General features: G+C 34.1%; 2 protein-coding genes across 2 annotated transcripts; one reads left to right on the forward strand and one right to left on the reverse strand.

Moving 5' to 3' along the window:
• The first annotated feature begins 1569 nt into the window (after positions 1–1569).
• TROL (thylakoid rhodanese-like protein) lies at positions 1570–6051 on the forward strand. Its single transcript, XM_085738962.1, has 8 exons — positions 1570–2397; positions 2994–3096; positions 3187–3273; positions 3566–3637; positions 3741–3815; positions 4587–4667; positions 4829–5125; positions 5655–6051. The coding sequence occupies exons 1-8, from the start codon at positions 1757–1759 to the stop codon at positions 5700–5702; spliced, it is 1404 nt and encodes a 467-aa protein (XP_085595088.1). The 5' UTR covers positions 1570–1756; the 3' UTR covers positions 5703–6051.
• Positions 6052–6964: 913 nt separating this feature from the next.
• LOC146897559 (importin subunit alpha-2-like) lies at positions 6965–10315 on the reverse strand. Its single transcript, XM_085738964.1, has 9 exons — positions 10155–10315; positions 9973–10064; positions 9750–9881; positions 9468–9653; positions 9223–9386; positions 9065–9143; positions 8422–8550; positions 7849–7976; positions 6965–7735 (listed from the first exon to the last, which is right to left on the reverse strand). Exons 1-9 carry the CDS (start codon positions 10225–10227, stop codon positions 7357–7359), a joined length of 1362 nt encoding a protein of 453 aa, XP_085595090.1. The 5' UTR covers positions 10228–10315; the 3' UTR covers positions 6965–7356.
• Between the last annotated feature and the right edge of the window lie 6033 nt (positions 10316–16348).

Here is a 16348-nt window from a genome sequence, read left to right on the forward strand (position 1 = left end):
GACAAAAGTATATTTGACATTTAATTATGCTATTTTTTTATTATTATTTTTCATAAAAAATGTTTAATTAACTAAAACACACACTAAAAAAATGTTCGCCTTCTATTAAAGATTTGGTACATTTTTGCACCAAAAAAAAAAAAACTATTTGGTACATTTTTTCAAGAGTTTCCATCCACCAAATCTTTTGTATAGAGTAAGAATCTTTATAAAAGATTTGGTGGATGAAACTGTTGAAATCTACTAACATGTTGGATGAAGAAATATAGCTAGTTGTGTTTAGGCTTTTCGTGGAATATTTTATTTGATGCAATATGATGGGCATACCGACTATCACACAACAAAGTTGCTGGGCATGCAGAAATAGAATCTTGATGATCATCATTATTTTTTATACCATATTGGATAATTTGGATTAGAATACCTGATTTCGTTATTGCATAAAAATAAAAGAATATACAATCTAATAGTTGACTTTATATATGACCCTATTGCTGGAAATTCCATCTTACTTGCAGTCGGTCTCTAGCCGTCTAATTACGGTATTTGAATTATTTTCATTACAATCTCTAACACCTTTACTGTGTTCGGTTCGAATGGTGAACTTAGTCTCACACGGCATAGATGTGTGGCCTATGTAACGCTTATAAAATTTGGACAATATTCACCTTAAAAATCGATTTTGTAAGATTAAGTTAGACCCAACTAAAATCCTAACGTTTGCATTAGAGTTTATGGATTTAAGACAAGCTTTATAAGCATTGCATAAACCATATATTCGTATAGTGTGAGACCAAATTCACCCATTCACACCTAATACAAAGAAGACGTTGGGGCTGCAATGAAAGTCAACTCTAATGCCACAATTAGGCGGCTACGAGTTTACCGCATTGAAGTTGAAATTTTCACACATAACAGAAGGAAGATGTTAAGGTTGCAATGAAGGCCAACCCTAATGCCACAATTAGGCGGCTATGAGTTGAAGTTTTCAACACCCCCCCTCACGATCAGATTCTAATAAATGTGAACGATGCGAAAAGTCCAAACATAATCTTGATATTCAAATTTATTATTCAACATATTTAAAAGGTATACCCAAACTCTAATTTATCAACTGTCAAATTACTTTTTAACTAAAATCAATTCGAGAAACTAATTCATTCAAAACTAATTTTTATTTCTGCAAAACCAACATTAGGCTTAAATAATCTTTACCATGCATAAGTGATTGAAATAAACCAACATTAGGCTTAAATAATCTTTACTATGCACAAGTGATTGAAATCAAGATCCATTTTGTCATCTAGATGCTTGTACTGCATTCTATAGGGTAGCAGTACTAGTACTACTTTCTCTTCTTCCACATAGTGTTCTAGTTGTCTCTAATCTAAGACATTTTCTGAGCCACACAATTTCATACCATGAAACCTCACCTCAATCCTCATAAGCTACATCTCATCTTCATTCCCCACATGTCAACCAACCATTGGCCTTGTTCATATATCCCTTGACACATCATCACCTCAGTGACACCCACTGCATTACACACCAAACCCACCAAAACAACACATTCTTTTACTTTTACACCTCTCTTTCTATCTTCTCCCATTTTGCCACTCATTCCACAAAGAAACAAACTCATCATCATCATCAAGATATCAATATACCAACCCTTTGAGCTTCTAAATTTCATGATAGTTTCTTAAGTTCCAAACTTTGAGAGCCTCACAAACTTTCTGTAGTACAAAATTATGCTATGGAGGCCCTCAATTCTACTATTTTCACCCCTCTTTCTGTGCTATCTGACAGAACAAAACACACACACCCCACAAAATTTTCATGCAAAGCTTCAAACTTTTCAACTTCAATCAACAAAAAACAGAACTTAAGAGAGTTTTTATCAAAGAATTTTCAAAAGGGTCTTTTTCTTGCAGCAGCTTCAGTTGTGAATGTTAACAATGGTGAATTTGCCAATGCTTTAACATATGAAGAAGCATTAGGACAATCTCCTAGTGCTTCTGGTGGTGGTGACATTGATGTTAATGGTTTTGTAGATAGTGTTATAGGCTTTGCAACTGAGAACCCTGTAATTCTTGCTGGTGGTGTAGCTATATTGGCAGTGCCATTGGTTTTGTCTCAGATTTTGAAGAAACCTAAGGCTTGGGGTGTTGAATCTGCTAAAAATGCTTATGCAAAATTAGGTGCTGATGGGAATGCTCAGTTGCTTGATATAAGAGGTTTGACTGAGATTAGACAAGTTGGTGGACCAAATGTTGGTGGTTTGAAGAAGAAATCAGTGGCAGTAACTTATAAAGGTGATGATAAGCCAGGGTTTTTGAAGAAGCTTTCTTTGAAGTTTAAGGAGCCTGAGAATACTACATTGTTCATTCTTGACAAGTAAGGATAACAAAGATCAATTTTATTTGCAGCATTTTGGTATTTTGCATATTTTGATCCATGCTTATGATGTAGAACTAGAATCTGTTTACTTTCTAAAAATTGGAAGATAAGTTAGGAAGAATGCATTTTTAGTAATAATTCTGATGTCCGACATGTGTTAGTGTGACGCCAACATATGCGATTACATTCAGTTAATTAATTTTCTTAAATTATTACCAGTGGCGATGTATCGATGTCAGTGTTGTATCCGGTGTCTGTGTTAGTGCTTCATAGTCCAAATGAGTGTAGGGGGAACTTTAGAACTGAGAATGCAACCAAAAGCTGAAGTAATGATCAAAGAATGACCACAATTTTCTGTTTGGTGAAAAATGTTTAGTTTTACCAGTCACCACATAGGGTACATAGGCTATGTTCTTTGAGGAGCATTAGTAAAAATAAAATAAAATAAAATTTGTCAAAGCCGATACATCTGCAGTCTGCGTAATTTGACTTAACATGTGGGGAAAATTAATCACGTAAATTTATTGTTTCTTCTTGCACTTTGCAAAAGAATATACTTGAAGCTGATTGAGTGAACTTGTGATGGAAGCCAGATTTGATGGGAACTCTGAACTGGTTGCAGAGTTAGTTACCCTTAACGGATTTAAATCTGCTTATGCAATTAAGGATGGTGCAGAAGGACCACAAGGATGGCAGGTATTTATTTTTCATATTTATTATAATTCTAATTCCAAAATTTTCTATCTTCGCCAATACACTCACATCACATATTCTTGAATTCTGCAGAATAGTGGTCTTCCTTGGACTGAACCAAAGAAAGCATTGAGCTTGGATTTTGGCAGTTTGACAGATACTATCAATGATGCAATCGGAGTATGTATCTTGGATGTATCTATTCGTGATTGTAATATACAATGTTGAAGCACGTGCAAAATACAACTATTAAGTTTTCAGACTGCAAAACAGTTGGAAAAACCCTTCTATTAAATTAAAGAATACTATGGATGTATTCAAACTCTCTCTTGGAGAAAACAAAATTTGAGCTTTCTCAAATTAAGGATTTTTGCAAGCAAGAAAGGGAACATAGGAAACTGAATAAAATGTACTTAAACATCGTTAAATCTTAGCTTTTTGAGTGTTTATAATTAATGTCGGTTGATTGCAGGAATCTGATGGTTTGGCCGTTACTCTTGGGATTGCTGCAGCTACTGGATTGGGTGTATTAGCCTTTTCTGAGGTTGGTCCAATGAGTTATTACTTATTGCCTTTTCTCAACATGCAATAATACATTATGGTATGACTCTACTGACATATTTTTCGTGACATTACTCTATTTGTAGGTAGAAACAATTCTCCAACTTGTAGGATCAGCTGCAATTGTTCAGTTTGCAAGCAAGAAGCTTCTATTTGCTGAGGTAAGTTTGTTTTTCTATGCAGGATGGATTTATCTTGTATATTATCATCAATTCTGTTGAACAATGCACTGTTGAATCCAGAAAGCCACCATTTTTCTGTTGTATGTTTATGCATTAATTTTATAATAACTACTAGATGTTAACGTAACCATAACACGAGAGTGTAAATTATAATATATGAGTTAGTTTTGTAAGGGGTTGTGTTTGAATTTTAATAAATTATTATGTTTGTGTCGGTGGCTAAGATTAAGTGAAATAGGTAAACAGGAAAGTTAATTTTGTGCCAAATAGGTAAAAGAAATTCAAAATGGATCCCCTGCAGCACCATCTGCCTCACCAACAATACCTCTATAATTGGATTAATCTTACGGTTTAAGTGTTGTTGGAGGGGCAGTAGAGTATCTGAACCTGAAAAAGATATGATCTTATATAAAATTATGAGTATTAAACAATAATAATAAATGAAAAGGATAATTGAATACCAAAATAATATATAATAAATAGAATTACATAAACAAGAAGAGTTGGTTGAATTTGATGAGTAAATCGAGAGACCTTGACTTTGCGTCATTAGAAAAGCAATAAGTTTCATGATTCATAAACCGTGTTTGCTTATGTTTACTTCGAAGCAAAATGTTTTCCTCTACTCTCTCATATGCAATGATCTTCCTAATGGTAGTGAAGAACATTTTTCTTATTTATCTTAAGTACAATGTAAACTATTATTAATTTGTTTTTCCTTTTTTCATTAAATTTTTAATTTGATGGCAGGACCGGAAGAAAACACTAAAACAAGTTAATGAGTTTTTGAACACCAAGGTTGCTCCTAAGGAGCTTGCTGATGAAATAAAGGTGCTTCAGATTTATCTTAGTCAATATCCTTATAAATTAGTTGCAAGAGCAATGCATCACAATTGACGGTGTATTATATAAATTTATCTTATGTGACTCTTCTTGTTTTTCCCTTCCTGTTTAATATTGTTTTCTTTGAATGGAATTTCCGGGAAAATTAGGACATCGGAAAGGCTCTTCTACCAACCTCCACCAACAATAAGACTCTCCCTGCACCAACAGAAAATAGTCCAGAGCTTGCTACAGCTGGCGGAACTGTATTGAACGCAGAAGCTACTCCTGAAATTGTCCCCGAGACAAAAGTAGAAGCAGCAGCAGAAGCTACTCCTGAAATTGTCCCCGAGACAAAAGTAGAAGCATCAGCAGAACCTGCTCCTGAAATAAACTCTGTGCCGAAAACTGAAACAAAGGCAGAGTCAATTCCTGTGCAGCCTAAACCACTTTCACCATACCCATATGTAATGTCATAATTTCATCGCTCTTTTGAATTTTTCATTTTGATGCTTTGATTATACATGCTTTTTGCAAAAAAAAAAAAAAAATTGCATATAACCTTTCCAGCCCTATTTGATAGATTTTTGGATCCGTCCCTGCCTAAGTATGTGAAGTAAAGGATGACGTGCCAATTACATACTTAGGCAGAGGACAAATAATTGTATTGTCATTCTCTCATGTTTTCCTGCATTTTGCAATTACACATAGTTCTCATTTCTGAGTCCCATTTTTGCAAGAAAAGGATGAAATACTTAATGAAATAGGAGACAATGTCCGGTGTCTGACGGTATACCGACACAACCCATGTAGTTACGTTCAATTAATTTATTTTCTCAAATTATTATCGGTGTTGATGTGCCAATGTCTATATTGTGTCCGGTGTCTGTGAAAGTGTTTCAATAAGTTTTAAATGTTGCGTTAATGTATGAAAGCCAATTTTGTTTTATATTCATGTTCCTAACACATACTCTGCCTCTCTTTTTTGACTTGCAGTATCCCGATTTCAAACCTCCTTCATCTCCATCTCCTTCAAAGCCCTAGAGTTTCACTTGTACGAAGAGAATTCTATAGCAGGCAAAATAGTTATCCAAAATACTCGGTATGTATCAAGAGCTAGTTGCATAATCCTACAATCTATAATCCTGCCAGAAGAACATCTTCAACATACATGAAACTTAGGTTGAAGATAAAATCATTTCACTTGCTGTATAATTTATTAGTCTTTTTATTATTCTCATCCTTACATTTGTGCCACTAAACCTTTTTTGTGATTGTGAACATTGTGTTGTGGAGGTAGCTGTCTTGTTAACATTGTACTGTTAGTTGTTATGTTGTGATTTAGTGTCACATTACATTCATTCAGTTTTGAATAAGCAACAAGGTTTCAAAATATGCAATTATGTCTATGTTGATTCATGAGAGTTTGGATTTAGTAAAGCATTTAACTTTTGGTTGTGTATTTGTGTAATTTGACTTTGCAATTGTCTAGTATAGAACTCATGTTGTTTAATATGAATGATGTTCAAGCACTGATCTTTTATAAATGTGTTCTTTAACTCATTTTTAAGCTTAGTGATCATTGATTAAGCAGCTTAGTATGAATAGCATGGTAATTGATTTTTTTCCTTCTTTTCCGAACACCAAATTCTTTACATTATGTTTCAATTTATCTTTGGTAAAAAATATATTTTAGCAAGAGGATATATTATGTTGCAAGACAATATGATTATAAGCTTGTTCTAGACCATTGATCTGATCTGAGATCGGTGGATACACATTACTCTATTTGGGTACAAGTGGGTTACATTTCGACTACTGATAAATTACATATTTATTTTTTACTAAAAACAATTTAAAATTAGGTTCTCTCTCCTTTTATGACGTTGATGTTTTTCCCATTATGTTGTATATTCTTTCTCAAGTCTATCTTGATTTATGATGTAGTAAATTAGAAATTACGCTTCTTGTATATATTTTTGTTAAATGTTATATAAATTAAAGACGTTTTCTTGTATATGTTGTTGTTTAATTATGTTTTATGTGAAAAGCAAATGATGCTACGCTCCAGCCAAACAGTACAATATCCATCTAACAACCCTAACTTGTTGCATGCAATGCAATGGATGTGTATATTTGTGACCATGAGGAATTTAGATTCACTAACACTATCCAATCTTTAGACCGCGCATCCTAAGTTAAGAATTGCAGGGCATGAGAACTTAAAAAACATATAACTATACAACAACAGAAACAATGAAAAACTGCCAAGACCGAAAGATTTAATATCAGACAGCCATAAAAGATTTCACAAATCAACAATTGCAATAAGAATTTTTATCACAGACCAACGATAAGGAAGCTTTACCACAAGAGAATGAAGCTCATCTATTATATTGTTATGCTATCTAGCTAGCTGAAGTGACTATAAAACCAGAGCTTTACAAAAAGCAGTAATAGGAATGAAATCAACTCTAAATGCTCCAAGGGAAAACATACCATGGCATGTACAATTTCGTGAAAAAATATACAACCCTAAACCTTAAACCCTAACATTAAGCGCATTAAAAAAAAAGGACAGACAGGCACGAGAATGCCCATCTTACACACTAGTTACCAATAAAAACTACAACTCAATGAAGGATAGAATCCAAGCTGCATCAAAGAAATCACTCGTCATTGTTCCTTGCAACAATGGTCACATTCTGCTGAAATTGAATCCACCAGATGGGACAGGAAGGTCACTGCCTCTAAAGTTAAAACCAGGTTGAGAACCATTGCCTGGAGGTAGCGTCTCACCTTCATTTTCCAACCAATATGTCTCAAGAATTTTGACAGCCTTCTCATAAATTTCATAGTTGTCATGACTCTGCAAGTTTTCAATCTTTTTCAATCCCTCAGCGTCCTCAATCATCAGAGTATACAAGTTGACATCTCCCGTGTAACCGGGGTTTTTCCCCGCTTCTCCAACCTTCAGAAAATTCTCAAGACATTGTAAACAGACAGTAACAATTTTTGGATCAGAGCAAACAAGCAAATCACACAGAGGCTTAATGCAACCCTGGCTTGCCAAATACCTTGCAACAACAACAACATTTGGTAAGTTAATATGTAAACTCTCAATGTGGCCAGCATGAAGCAAAGCCAGAAAATAACAATTTAAAAAAAAAAAATTATAATAAACACGTACTCGATTTGCTCATGGGTACTGCCAGATGTAGCATTAGAGAGTGCCCATGCTGCTTCCTTTAAAGTGTCAAACTCCGCATTTTGAAGAAGATTGACCAGAGGGGCAATCAGACCAGCTTCAATAACAGCCTGCATCATACACATAAAAGGTAGAGTTCAGATAGCCTTTTCAAAAAATTAAACAACTAAAATTCACATGCCTGGCAGTAAAATGCAAACAAAACTCAAGACCCAGCCCAAAACAGAAAACATAAAGTAAATAGTCAATCATCACAACACAACCCCTTCGGTGATGCATTTACAGCAAATGGAAACTAAGGGTTTACACCTAACAATCCAACTATTACTTTGATTGGTGTAACCAGAGAACTAAATATATCATCAACAAGACTACAATAGTTATTATTGCACAACATCTCCATGTTAAACAACATGTAGTTTCAATTTATATGCATGTGTACCCAGGCATCAAACTTGAAGAAAAGCATAAGCAATAAAGAAAATGACATTGCACCTTATCAAACATGATATTTAACATCATTGAGTATCAAAAAGATGGGATTTATTAGATTACCTGTATCTGCTCTCTGTTTCCAGCTGTAATGTTTGATATAGTCCAGCAAGCTTCTTTCCTAATAGTTTCCTCGTGATTATGGGTCAACAGGCTCAAAAGGCATGGGAGTAAACCATGATCGACAATAGCCTGACAAAAAGAGACCCACAAAATCAGGTAATTCTCACAAGTGACACATGAGATGACATAATACAAGGGGTGAGAAGAGACTAGAAAGATTGATGTTAAGAAATAAATAGTAGTGAATCACCAACAATGACTAGCAAGTATAACTTTTTGTTCTACCCAAGACAATTTCACTACCCCTCGAAAAAACAAAATTGACTCCAAGGCTAATATTCAAAAATTGTCGATCAAGCTTCAAGAACCACGGACTATAGCATTTGTCAAAAGAAGAAAAGAAAAAGAAAAAAAAAGAAAAAACATGCACTATAGCATTTTTGGTGTTTTCTATTAATCAAATTAGACTCTTACAAAACTTACCTATCAATAGTTTCAGGATATAATATTTCAAATTTTAATTTTACTTTCAAAATAACTAACACAAGACTAATTTAGTACTTTGCTCAATAAAAGTTAGATTTAATTAGATATAATTGGGTAGCAACTAATTGCAACAATCCACAACCCATTACGACATTACCTGAGTCTGCATGTCGTCTCCGCCAGCAATATTTCCCAATGTGCGAAGTGCAGGAATCACCACTGAAGGGGATGGGTTCCTTCAAAACATGCACATGCATTTAGAGCCAAATTAATCAATAATTGAAACAGACCAGGGATAGAAGAATTGGTACTTACAAAAGGAGCTCCACCAGTCTGCCACATACACCTGCCTCGATCACCGCTTGGATTTTGTCATTTGTTCCATCAGAAAGATATGAGAGTGCCCAGCATGCATCTGCCAGGACTTCTTCATCATTGGAAAAAATCAAACGCTCGAGAGTGGGAAGTGCTGGCCTCAACTGTCCATAAAAAATATAGTATTAATACACAAATAAAGGTCTTCTTTAAGTTTTTTTTAATTCAACAAAAACAACAACTACCTGCTCAAACAGGGGTTGTGGTTTGCCACTGCAAAAGTCTGACAGGGTTCGCGTTGCAATTCTCAGCATAGAAATATCTGCTAGCTCATTCAAGTGGGATAACAGCGGGATCATGGCACCATGACTGAGAACAAGATCACGGCAACTAGGGGAATCACAGGCAACATTTCCCAACGCCCACGAAGCCTACAATTTCAGAGTTTTAGTGTTCAGCAGCAACAAAACAAAAAAAAAAGAGAATCCAAGTTCTATTGCTATTAGATTTTAGTATAATAAATATACCTCGTGTCGAACAGCAACACTAGGTGAACTGAGTAGGTTGACAAGTAATGGTACAGCCCCATGATCAATTACAACCTTAGTGTTCTCAGAAGTTCCACCTGCTATGTATGAGAGTATCCAAGCAGCCAAAAACTAAACAAACAAAATAACAGAAATATACAATCAATCAAAACAGAGTTTCACTACACTAGATAAATTTCCAATAGACAATTTTGAAACAAACCTGTCGTTGAGGAAAATCGTCAATAGCTAGAAATTCAACAAGACGAGGAACAGCATCAGATTGAATAAGTTCATCAATCGTAAAACTGGGTGCTACAAAACAAACATCAAAACTTTAACACTTCCGAAAGAAACAAAGCAACATAGTATGCATTAAAATCATGAAAGAAAATCAACAGTTACCCTTCGAAATAAGCTTCTGAAAATCAGAATTAACAATTGTAGGAACACTCTCAAAGTGCAACAACGTCGACATATCCTAAATTGATGGTTACTTTTACGATCTGCGAAACCCTAATTTACGATTGAGAATTGTGCGAAGGGATTTTGAGAGGGAAAATAAATAGGCGTGTGTGTGCGTATATATATTTTTGTAACAAAATTCTTTTTAAACGAAAGAGAAAAAAATCGTGAAAAGATTGAGATAGTTTTTATTCGATGAAAACAAACTAAATTATTTTAAAAAATATGTGATTTTTATTTCGATAATCTATATATGTACTATATATAAAAAAAAAAAAAAACTCCTTTCAATCTTTTTGGTCTGACTTTTTCAATTTTCAAAAATGCCCTTAATTTTCAATACAAATAACACATGTATCAAATCGATAAGAATAAATTTAAATATAACAAATAGATAAAAATAAATTTCAATATTAAAAAATGTAACAAACACGATATATGTAGGGTTATTTGACGATGATGAAAGAAACAAATTAATAAGAGTAATAAGAGCTCGTTTGTTATAGCTTTTTTTAAAGAAAAAATAACTTTTTAAAAAAAAACAATCACTTTTAAGAGTTTTGCATCCGTTTGTTACAGTTTTTAAAAAAAATCATAATCTAAAAAAATCTAAAAACAGCTTCAGATGAGAATCTGTTAAGAGCGGCTTCTAAAAAATAAATTTTTTTAGAGGAGAGAGAAAATATGGTTTAAAATATTGAACTAATTTTGTAACAAAAAAATCCCTTTTTTTTTTAAAATAAAAAAAATCCCTTTTATATAGTTGTATCTAAACAAACTAGATTATTTATTTAAAAAAAGTAATTTTTATTACGGTAAACAAACGCAAAATAAATTCTGATTTTTCATAAAATCTCTAAAAAATAATCTTTAAATTATTTTATGTCAAAAACATTTTTATTTAAATTTGTAATAAACGGGCCCTAAATCTTTATAGATAAAAACTAAAATTAGGCCGACTAGATGAAACGGGCTACAACTTTGTGGGGATATGGACCCGAAAAATTTACATTGTATCTTACATTATGCATCTTTACTCTTACCAATCACTCAAAATGTCGCCTTTGTCCTTTTTATCGTTTCATTTTTTACACATTCATTTTCTCACGCTCAATGACTTGTTTATTATTGATTCTCTTGATGGGTGATGCCCAGCGCCTAAGTAGTTTTGCGATAATTTCAGACACTATAAAAGTTGAAAGGTAGTCTTATGCAGGGGTTCAAAAAATTTTACATAAAAAAAACGCGATTGAAGAGTTTTCAGAGACAAAAGGCGACAATTTCAACCCTCGGAGCCAAGATTGGATACTTCCATTTCAAAACAATATTCTTAAAATTTGATGGTAACAAAGTATTTGAGAACAATTGAGGTACCTTTTGGCCTGGCTTTTTTCTAGCTTCTCTACATTTTTAAGGAGAAGCTAGGCCAAACACAATATCAAATAAAGTATCTTCTAAAAAAAGTACTTTTTTTAGAATGCATAAAAACTATTTCTCAATAATTTATTTCACAAGCACCTTTCTTCAACTCACGCTGTGAACCTTTTCTTTTATTTTTTAATATTATACTTCAATATTTTTTTCTTTCATTTAATTTTATTTTATTTTTTTAACCGGTCCATTTAATTTTTTTTGAAAGAGGTTGCATTTAATTCTATTATCTTTTTTAAGGAATTTTATTATCTTTTTATCACTTATATATTTAATTTCAATATCGTTTAATCATCACAACCTCACAAATATTTTTATTTACGCTGTCATTTAATGATGCCAAATATTTTTATTTCCTTCCTTCAGCCTCGCAAATATACACACACATTAACATTTAGAGTAATACTTTATGTTCGTCAGTCAGTTTTTTTGTTACGCTAATGCGTATAATTTTTTTTTAGTGCTACATAATACGTATAATTGTTTTTATAAAATTTTGATTTTAATTAAAAGTACAAGTATAGATGCCTAAAAAATTATACTTATATATATTTTGTACCTTTATATTGTAACAAACTATGCATATTTTTTTCTTATTCAAAAAAACTAAACATATCTTTTTCAATGACACCAACCATGTAACAAATATAATATTATATTATATAAATTCTTATCTTTTTGAATGACACCAAAAATATGGTATTCTTATTACGAAATTTGTTATATAGTATAATTGGAAAAGAAAAAACCAATTAATTTGATATTATTTATGTTATTATTTGAGCCTCCTTAAATTATTTCACCTATTCAAATATTTAACAAGTTCTTTATATGTTCTCGTGACCTTAACTCGGTTGGTAGGGACGGTTCAAACCCCGATCACCACAAAAAAAAGGTCCTTTATATGATGATACAAATTTGTATTCATGTTACACAAAATAAACGTCATTGAGTAAATATAGTATTTGTAAAAAAAAAAATATCTTTTATATTTTAAACATTTTTTCCCTTCAAAAAATATTTTAAACGTTTTTTTATTTATTATGTTAATTCATAATAAATTCAAAGTTTTCTCCTCGGTTTGATAGGGACAATGCATAAATATATACAAGGTCCGGGGTTCGAACCCAGGACACCACTAAAAAAATAATAAATTCAAAGTTTTGTACAATATTTTGCCAAAAAACTTTTAACTTAAAAATAGCTTTAAAACTAAAAAAAAGTAAAGAAACCAAACAACTTTAGCTTCTTTCTTAAAGAGCTTAATTTTAACTTTGTTTTAAAGTAACTTTTAGACCGTAAAAAAGCCCAGCCAAACGGTATCTTTATACTCTTATGTTTTTTGTAGTGTGCAGAAAGATAATTGAAGTTGATCCTCCAGAAATCAATCATTTGCCCTTAAATACAAACACACAAGATCAAGAGGAAGCTTTATGCTCCACATAAAGTCAATGTTTAACTCCATAAGTCAATCATTTTCCCTTAAATACAAACACATAAGATCAAGAGGAAGCTTTAAGCTCTACATAAAGTCAATGTTTAATATACTCGAAACCATCATATGTTGACAGATTGAAGACATGCTTTATGATCAAAATAAGAGCCAACACTATATGGTCAGTCATCTGTGGATCACACAACCTTCTATACCAAGACGGTCCTCTAGAGTCTAGACTAAGACGATGCTCTGAACTTCAACCTGAATGCAACACATTTTTCTACGAATAAGGAAAGCATGCATTGACTTGCATACATAAGGAATTAACTTTTAAGTGCATCAATAGTGAAGATAAATGTGGAAATAAGTCAAATGAAATCAAGGGAAGATTACACTACAATCAAGCATTGAACGACAAAAATCTTCAGCTACATAACTATTTCAAATCCTTTTATATAAAGGAAAGGCATATGTTGAAGAAGATTACAAACTTATAAGTTGTATATACATGCTCTCAACCTAACCTTGTCTAAAAACATTCGTAATCGCATGTGGTCATGACGTGAACATTGTTATGGAACTAGATCTTCCCATATGCGATTGTACAAAGCAATTATATTCTTGAAGTAACAATATCTAAAAATGTTTAACGATATTTAGAAATATTGAAAACGAGTTGAGATAAAAAAAAATGCTAGTCATAATTTTCTATAAACAAATGTATTATGGGTTAAAGACCTAAGACGTGGAAAATAAATGATGGAACAATGACATCACATCTTTAACAATAGATAGAGAGGTGATCAACCAAATACCCGGTATCAACCAATAAAAAGAAAACATACACACACATGGAAAATGAGAAAGATAACTAACATATGATATGTCAGTGTCACATCATTAATGAGAGTGACAGATCATCAAAATATATCGAGGTACTAAAGAAAAATCAAAATATATAAAATATTCAGTGTTCCAAGTTCTAGGGATTGAACCCTTCACGAGGTCTTCGAGGCTATATGCCCTCGTCCCTCATTTTATCTGAATTATGTCAGGGCCCTCCCAGTTAGCGGCGAGTTTCCCTTCTTCATAATCCTTCTGATTCCTTCAGAGAATGAGGTCGCCTACTTCAAATTCTCGTTTTATCACCCTTTTATTGTATCAAGCAGCTATTTTTTGTTTTAGTGCTAACTCTTTTAGGTCCGATTCGCTTATGATTTCGTCAACGAACTCGAGCTCCTCTTGCAAATTCTCAGTGTTGGCTTGGAAGTTGGTGTTGGCGCCACCAGTTCGCAGTTGTGCTCGTTGAGTTCAATGGGAATGACTGCTTCTTTTCCGTACGTGAGACGGAAAGGTGACTCGCCAGTGGTTGAGTGGATGGTCGTTCGATAAGCCCATAATGAAGTTCCTCCTTAGTTGGTTTTGGCCTCGTCAAGCCTCATGCGTATTCCGCGGTGAATTACTCTGTTCGCTGATTCTACTTTCCCGTTTGCTTGATGTGTTCTACATAAGTGAAACTGTGTTTGATGTTTAGGTTTTCTAGGTAGTCTTGAAACCTGCAGTCGGTAAATTGAGTCCCGTTATCTGAGATCACGAGTGCCGACACTCCGGATCTTACTAATATGTTTCTTTTGTAGAAACAAAATACATTTTTTATTGTGATCTTTGTCAGGGGGTCATCTTCGACCTATTTTGTGGAGTAGTTAGCTGCTACCACTAGGCATTTTAACTGAACTGTGGCATTGGGAAATGGTCCTAAAAGGTCTATACCCCACCATGCAAACGGCCAGAGAGAAGTCAGTGATGTGGGCTTAGGTGGAGATATGATGTGCATGTCCACATGCAATTGGCATTTGTCACAACTAGCAACATAATCTTTAGCATCTTTTAGCATTGTATGCCAAAAGAAACCTGCTCGTAGGACTTTTTAGCGAAGGCCACCACTCAAAGATGTTACCCGCATATGTCGTCATGTGTTTCAGCAAGGTATTCTTATGCTTGGGTTAGACCACGACACTTAATTAGAGGTGAGATGAAACCCCTTTTGTATAAAGTTCCCTCTATCAGTGAGAACGAGCAAGCCCTTCGTTTTAACTTCGTCTTCTTGTAGGGGTCTGACGAAAGTTCCCCGTTAGTTATGTAACGTGTCAAATGTCCTCGCCAATCTTGGATCTCGGGGATCTCATTGATTTCGAGTAGGCGAGCCTTATGTCTTTGAACGCTTGGTTATGTAAGGACTTCTTGTTTGACGGTCTTGTTTCCGTTAGCAGTCCGTGTACTCGTTAGCTTAGAAAGAATATTTGCTCGGACGTTTTGTTCGAGAGGAACAAGTACCACTTCCGCATATTTGAATTCTTTCATTTTGTTTTGTATGAGTTGGATGTACTCTTGTAAGTGTTCTTCCCCAACTTGGTATTTGCCAGTGACGTGGGAGGCAACAAGTTGGGAGTTAGTGCAGATTTTAATCATCCTGGATATCATGTCTTTAGCAATCCTTAGCCCGGCTAAGAAAGCTTCGTATTCAACAATGTTATTTATCATCGCGAAGAATAGCCCCAAAGACACCTCGATTACTAATTCTTCGTCGTATTCGATTATCACTCTGGCCACGCTTCCCTTTGAATTGGACTACCCGTCAATGTAGACAATCCATAGTCCTTCCTTGTTTTCCTCTGCGGGAAACGTCATTTCGGTCAGAAAGTCAGCGAACACTTGCACTTTCAGTGCTTTTCTAGATTCGTAATGGATGTTGAACTTAGATAGTTCAAGCAACCATTTCATCATCCTTCCAGCAACATCCAGGCAACCCAAGATTTGTCGTATGAGTTGATCCATTCGGACTATGATTGTGTGAGCTAGGAAGTATTGTCTGAGTCTTCGAGCTGCTATTATCAAAGCGAGGGCCACTTTTTCTATTCTTTGATACCATGTTTCTGGTCCCTGCAATGACTTACTAGTGAAGTAAGCGAGCCTTTGTCCTTCTGGATTTTCTCTTATTAGTACAACATTGACCGCATCCGATTGAATAGAAAGGTATAAGTATAGAGTCTCGCCTTGATCTGGTCTGGACAAGAATAGAGGTTGGGATCGCGCGCTCTTAAGATGCGTCAGAGCGGTCTCACATTCCTTAGTCTACTCATAAGTGGTTTCATTCCGTAACAGCTTAAAGAAAGGAAGAGCATGATGAGCTCACTTAGCGAGGAAGCGAGAAAGCGAGGTCAATATCCCATTGAGGGATTGAATGCACTTTTTAGACGTTGGAGTT

This window comes from Medicago sativa, chromosome 8, assembly GCF_051527215.1.
Source record: "Medicago sativa cultivar Bolivia chromosome 8, Bolivia_mono, whole genome shotgun sequence".
In the NCBI taxonomy this organism is placed as follows: domain Eukaryota; kingdom Viridiplantae; phylum Streptophyta; class Magnoliopsida; order Fabales; family Fabaceae; genus Medicago; species Medicago sativa.

Excerpts from the sequence above, each read along its gene's own strand:
- LOC146897559 (XM_085738964.1), bottom strand. The coding sequence starts at position 10,227 with ATGTCGACGTTGTTGCACTTTGAGAGTGTTCCTACAATTGTTAATTCT. Across the intron at positions 9,882-9,972 it reads ACGATTTTCCTCAACGACAG|TTTTTGGCTGCTTGGATACT; the intron begins GTTTGTTTCAAA and ends TTGTTTGTTTAG. Across the intron at positions 7,977-8,421 it reads GAAACAGAGAGCAGATACAG|GCTGTTATTGAAGCTGGTCT; the intron begins GTAATCTAATAA and ends TGTATGATGCAG.
- TROL (XM_085738962.1), top strand. The coding sequence starts at position 1,757 with ATGGAGGCCCTCAATTCTACTATTTTCACCCCTCTTTCTGTGCTATCT. Across the intron at positions 3,638-3,740 it reads GTGTATTAGCCTTTTCTGAG|GTAGAAACAATTCTCCAACT; the intron begins GTTGGTCCAATG and ends CTCTATTTGTAG. Across the intron at positions 3,816-4,586 it reads AGAAGCTTCTATTTGCTGAG|GACCGGAAGAAAACACTAAA; the intron begins GTAAGTTTGTTT and ends ATTTGATGGCAG.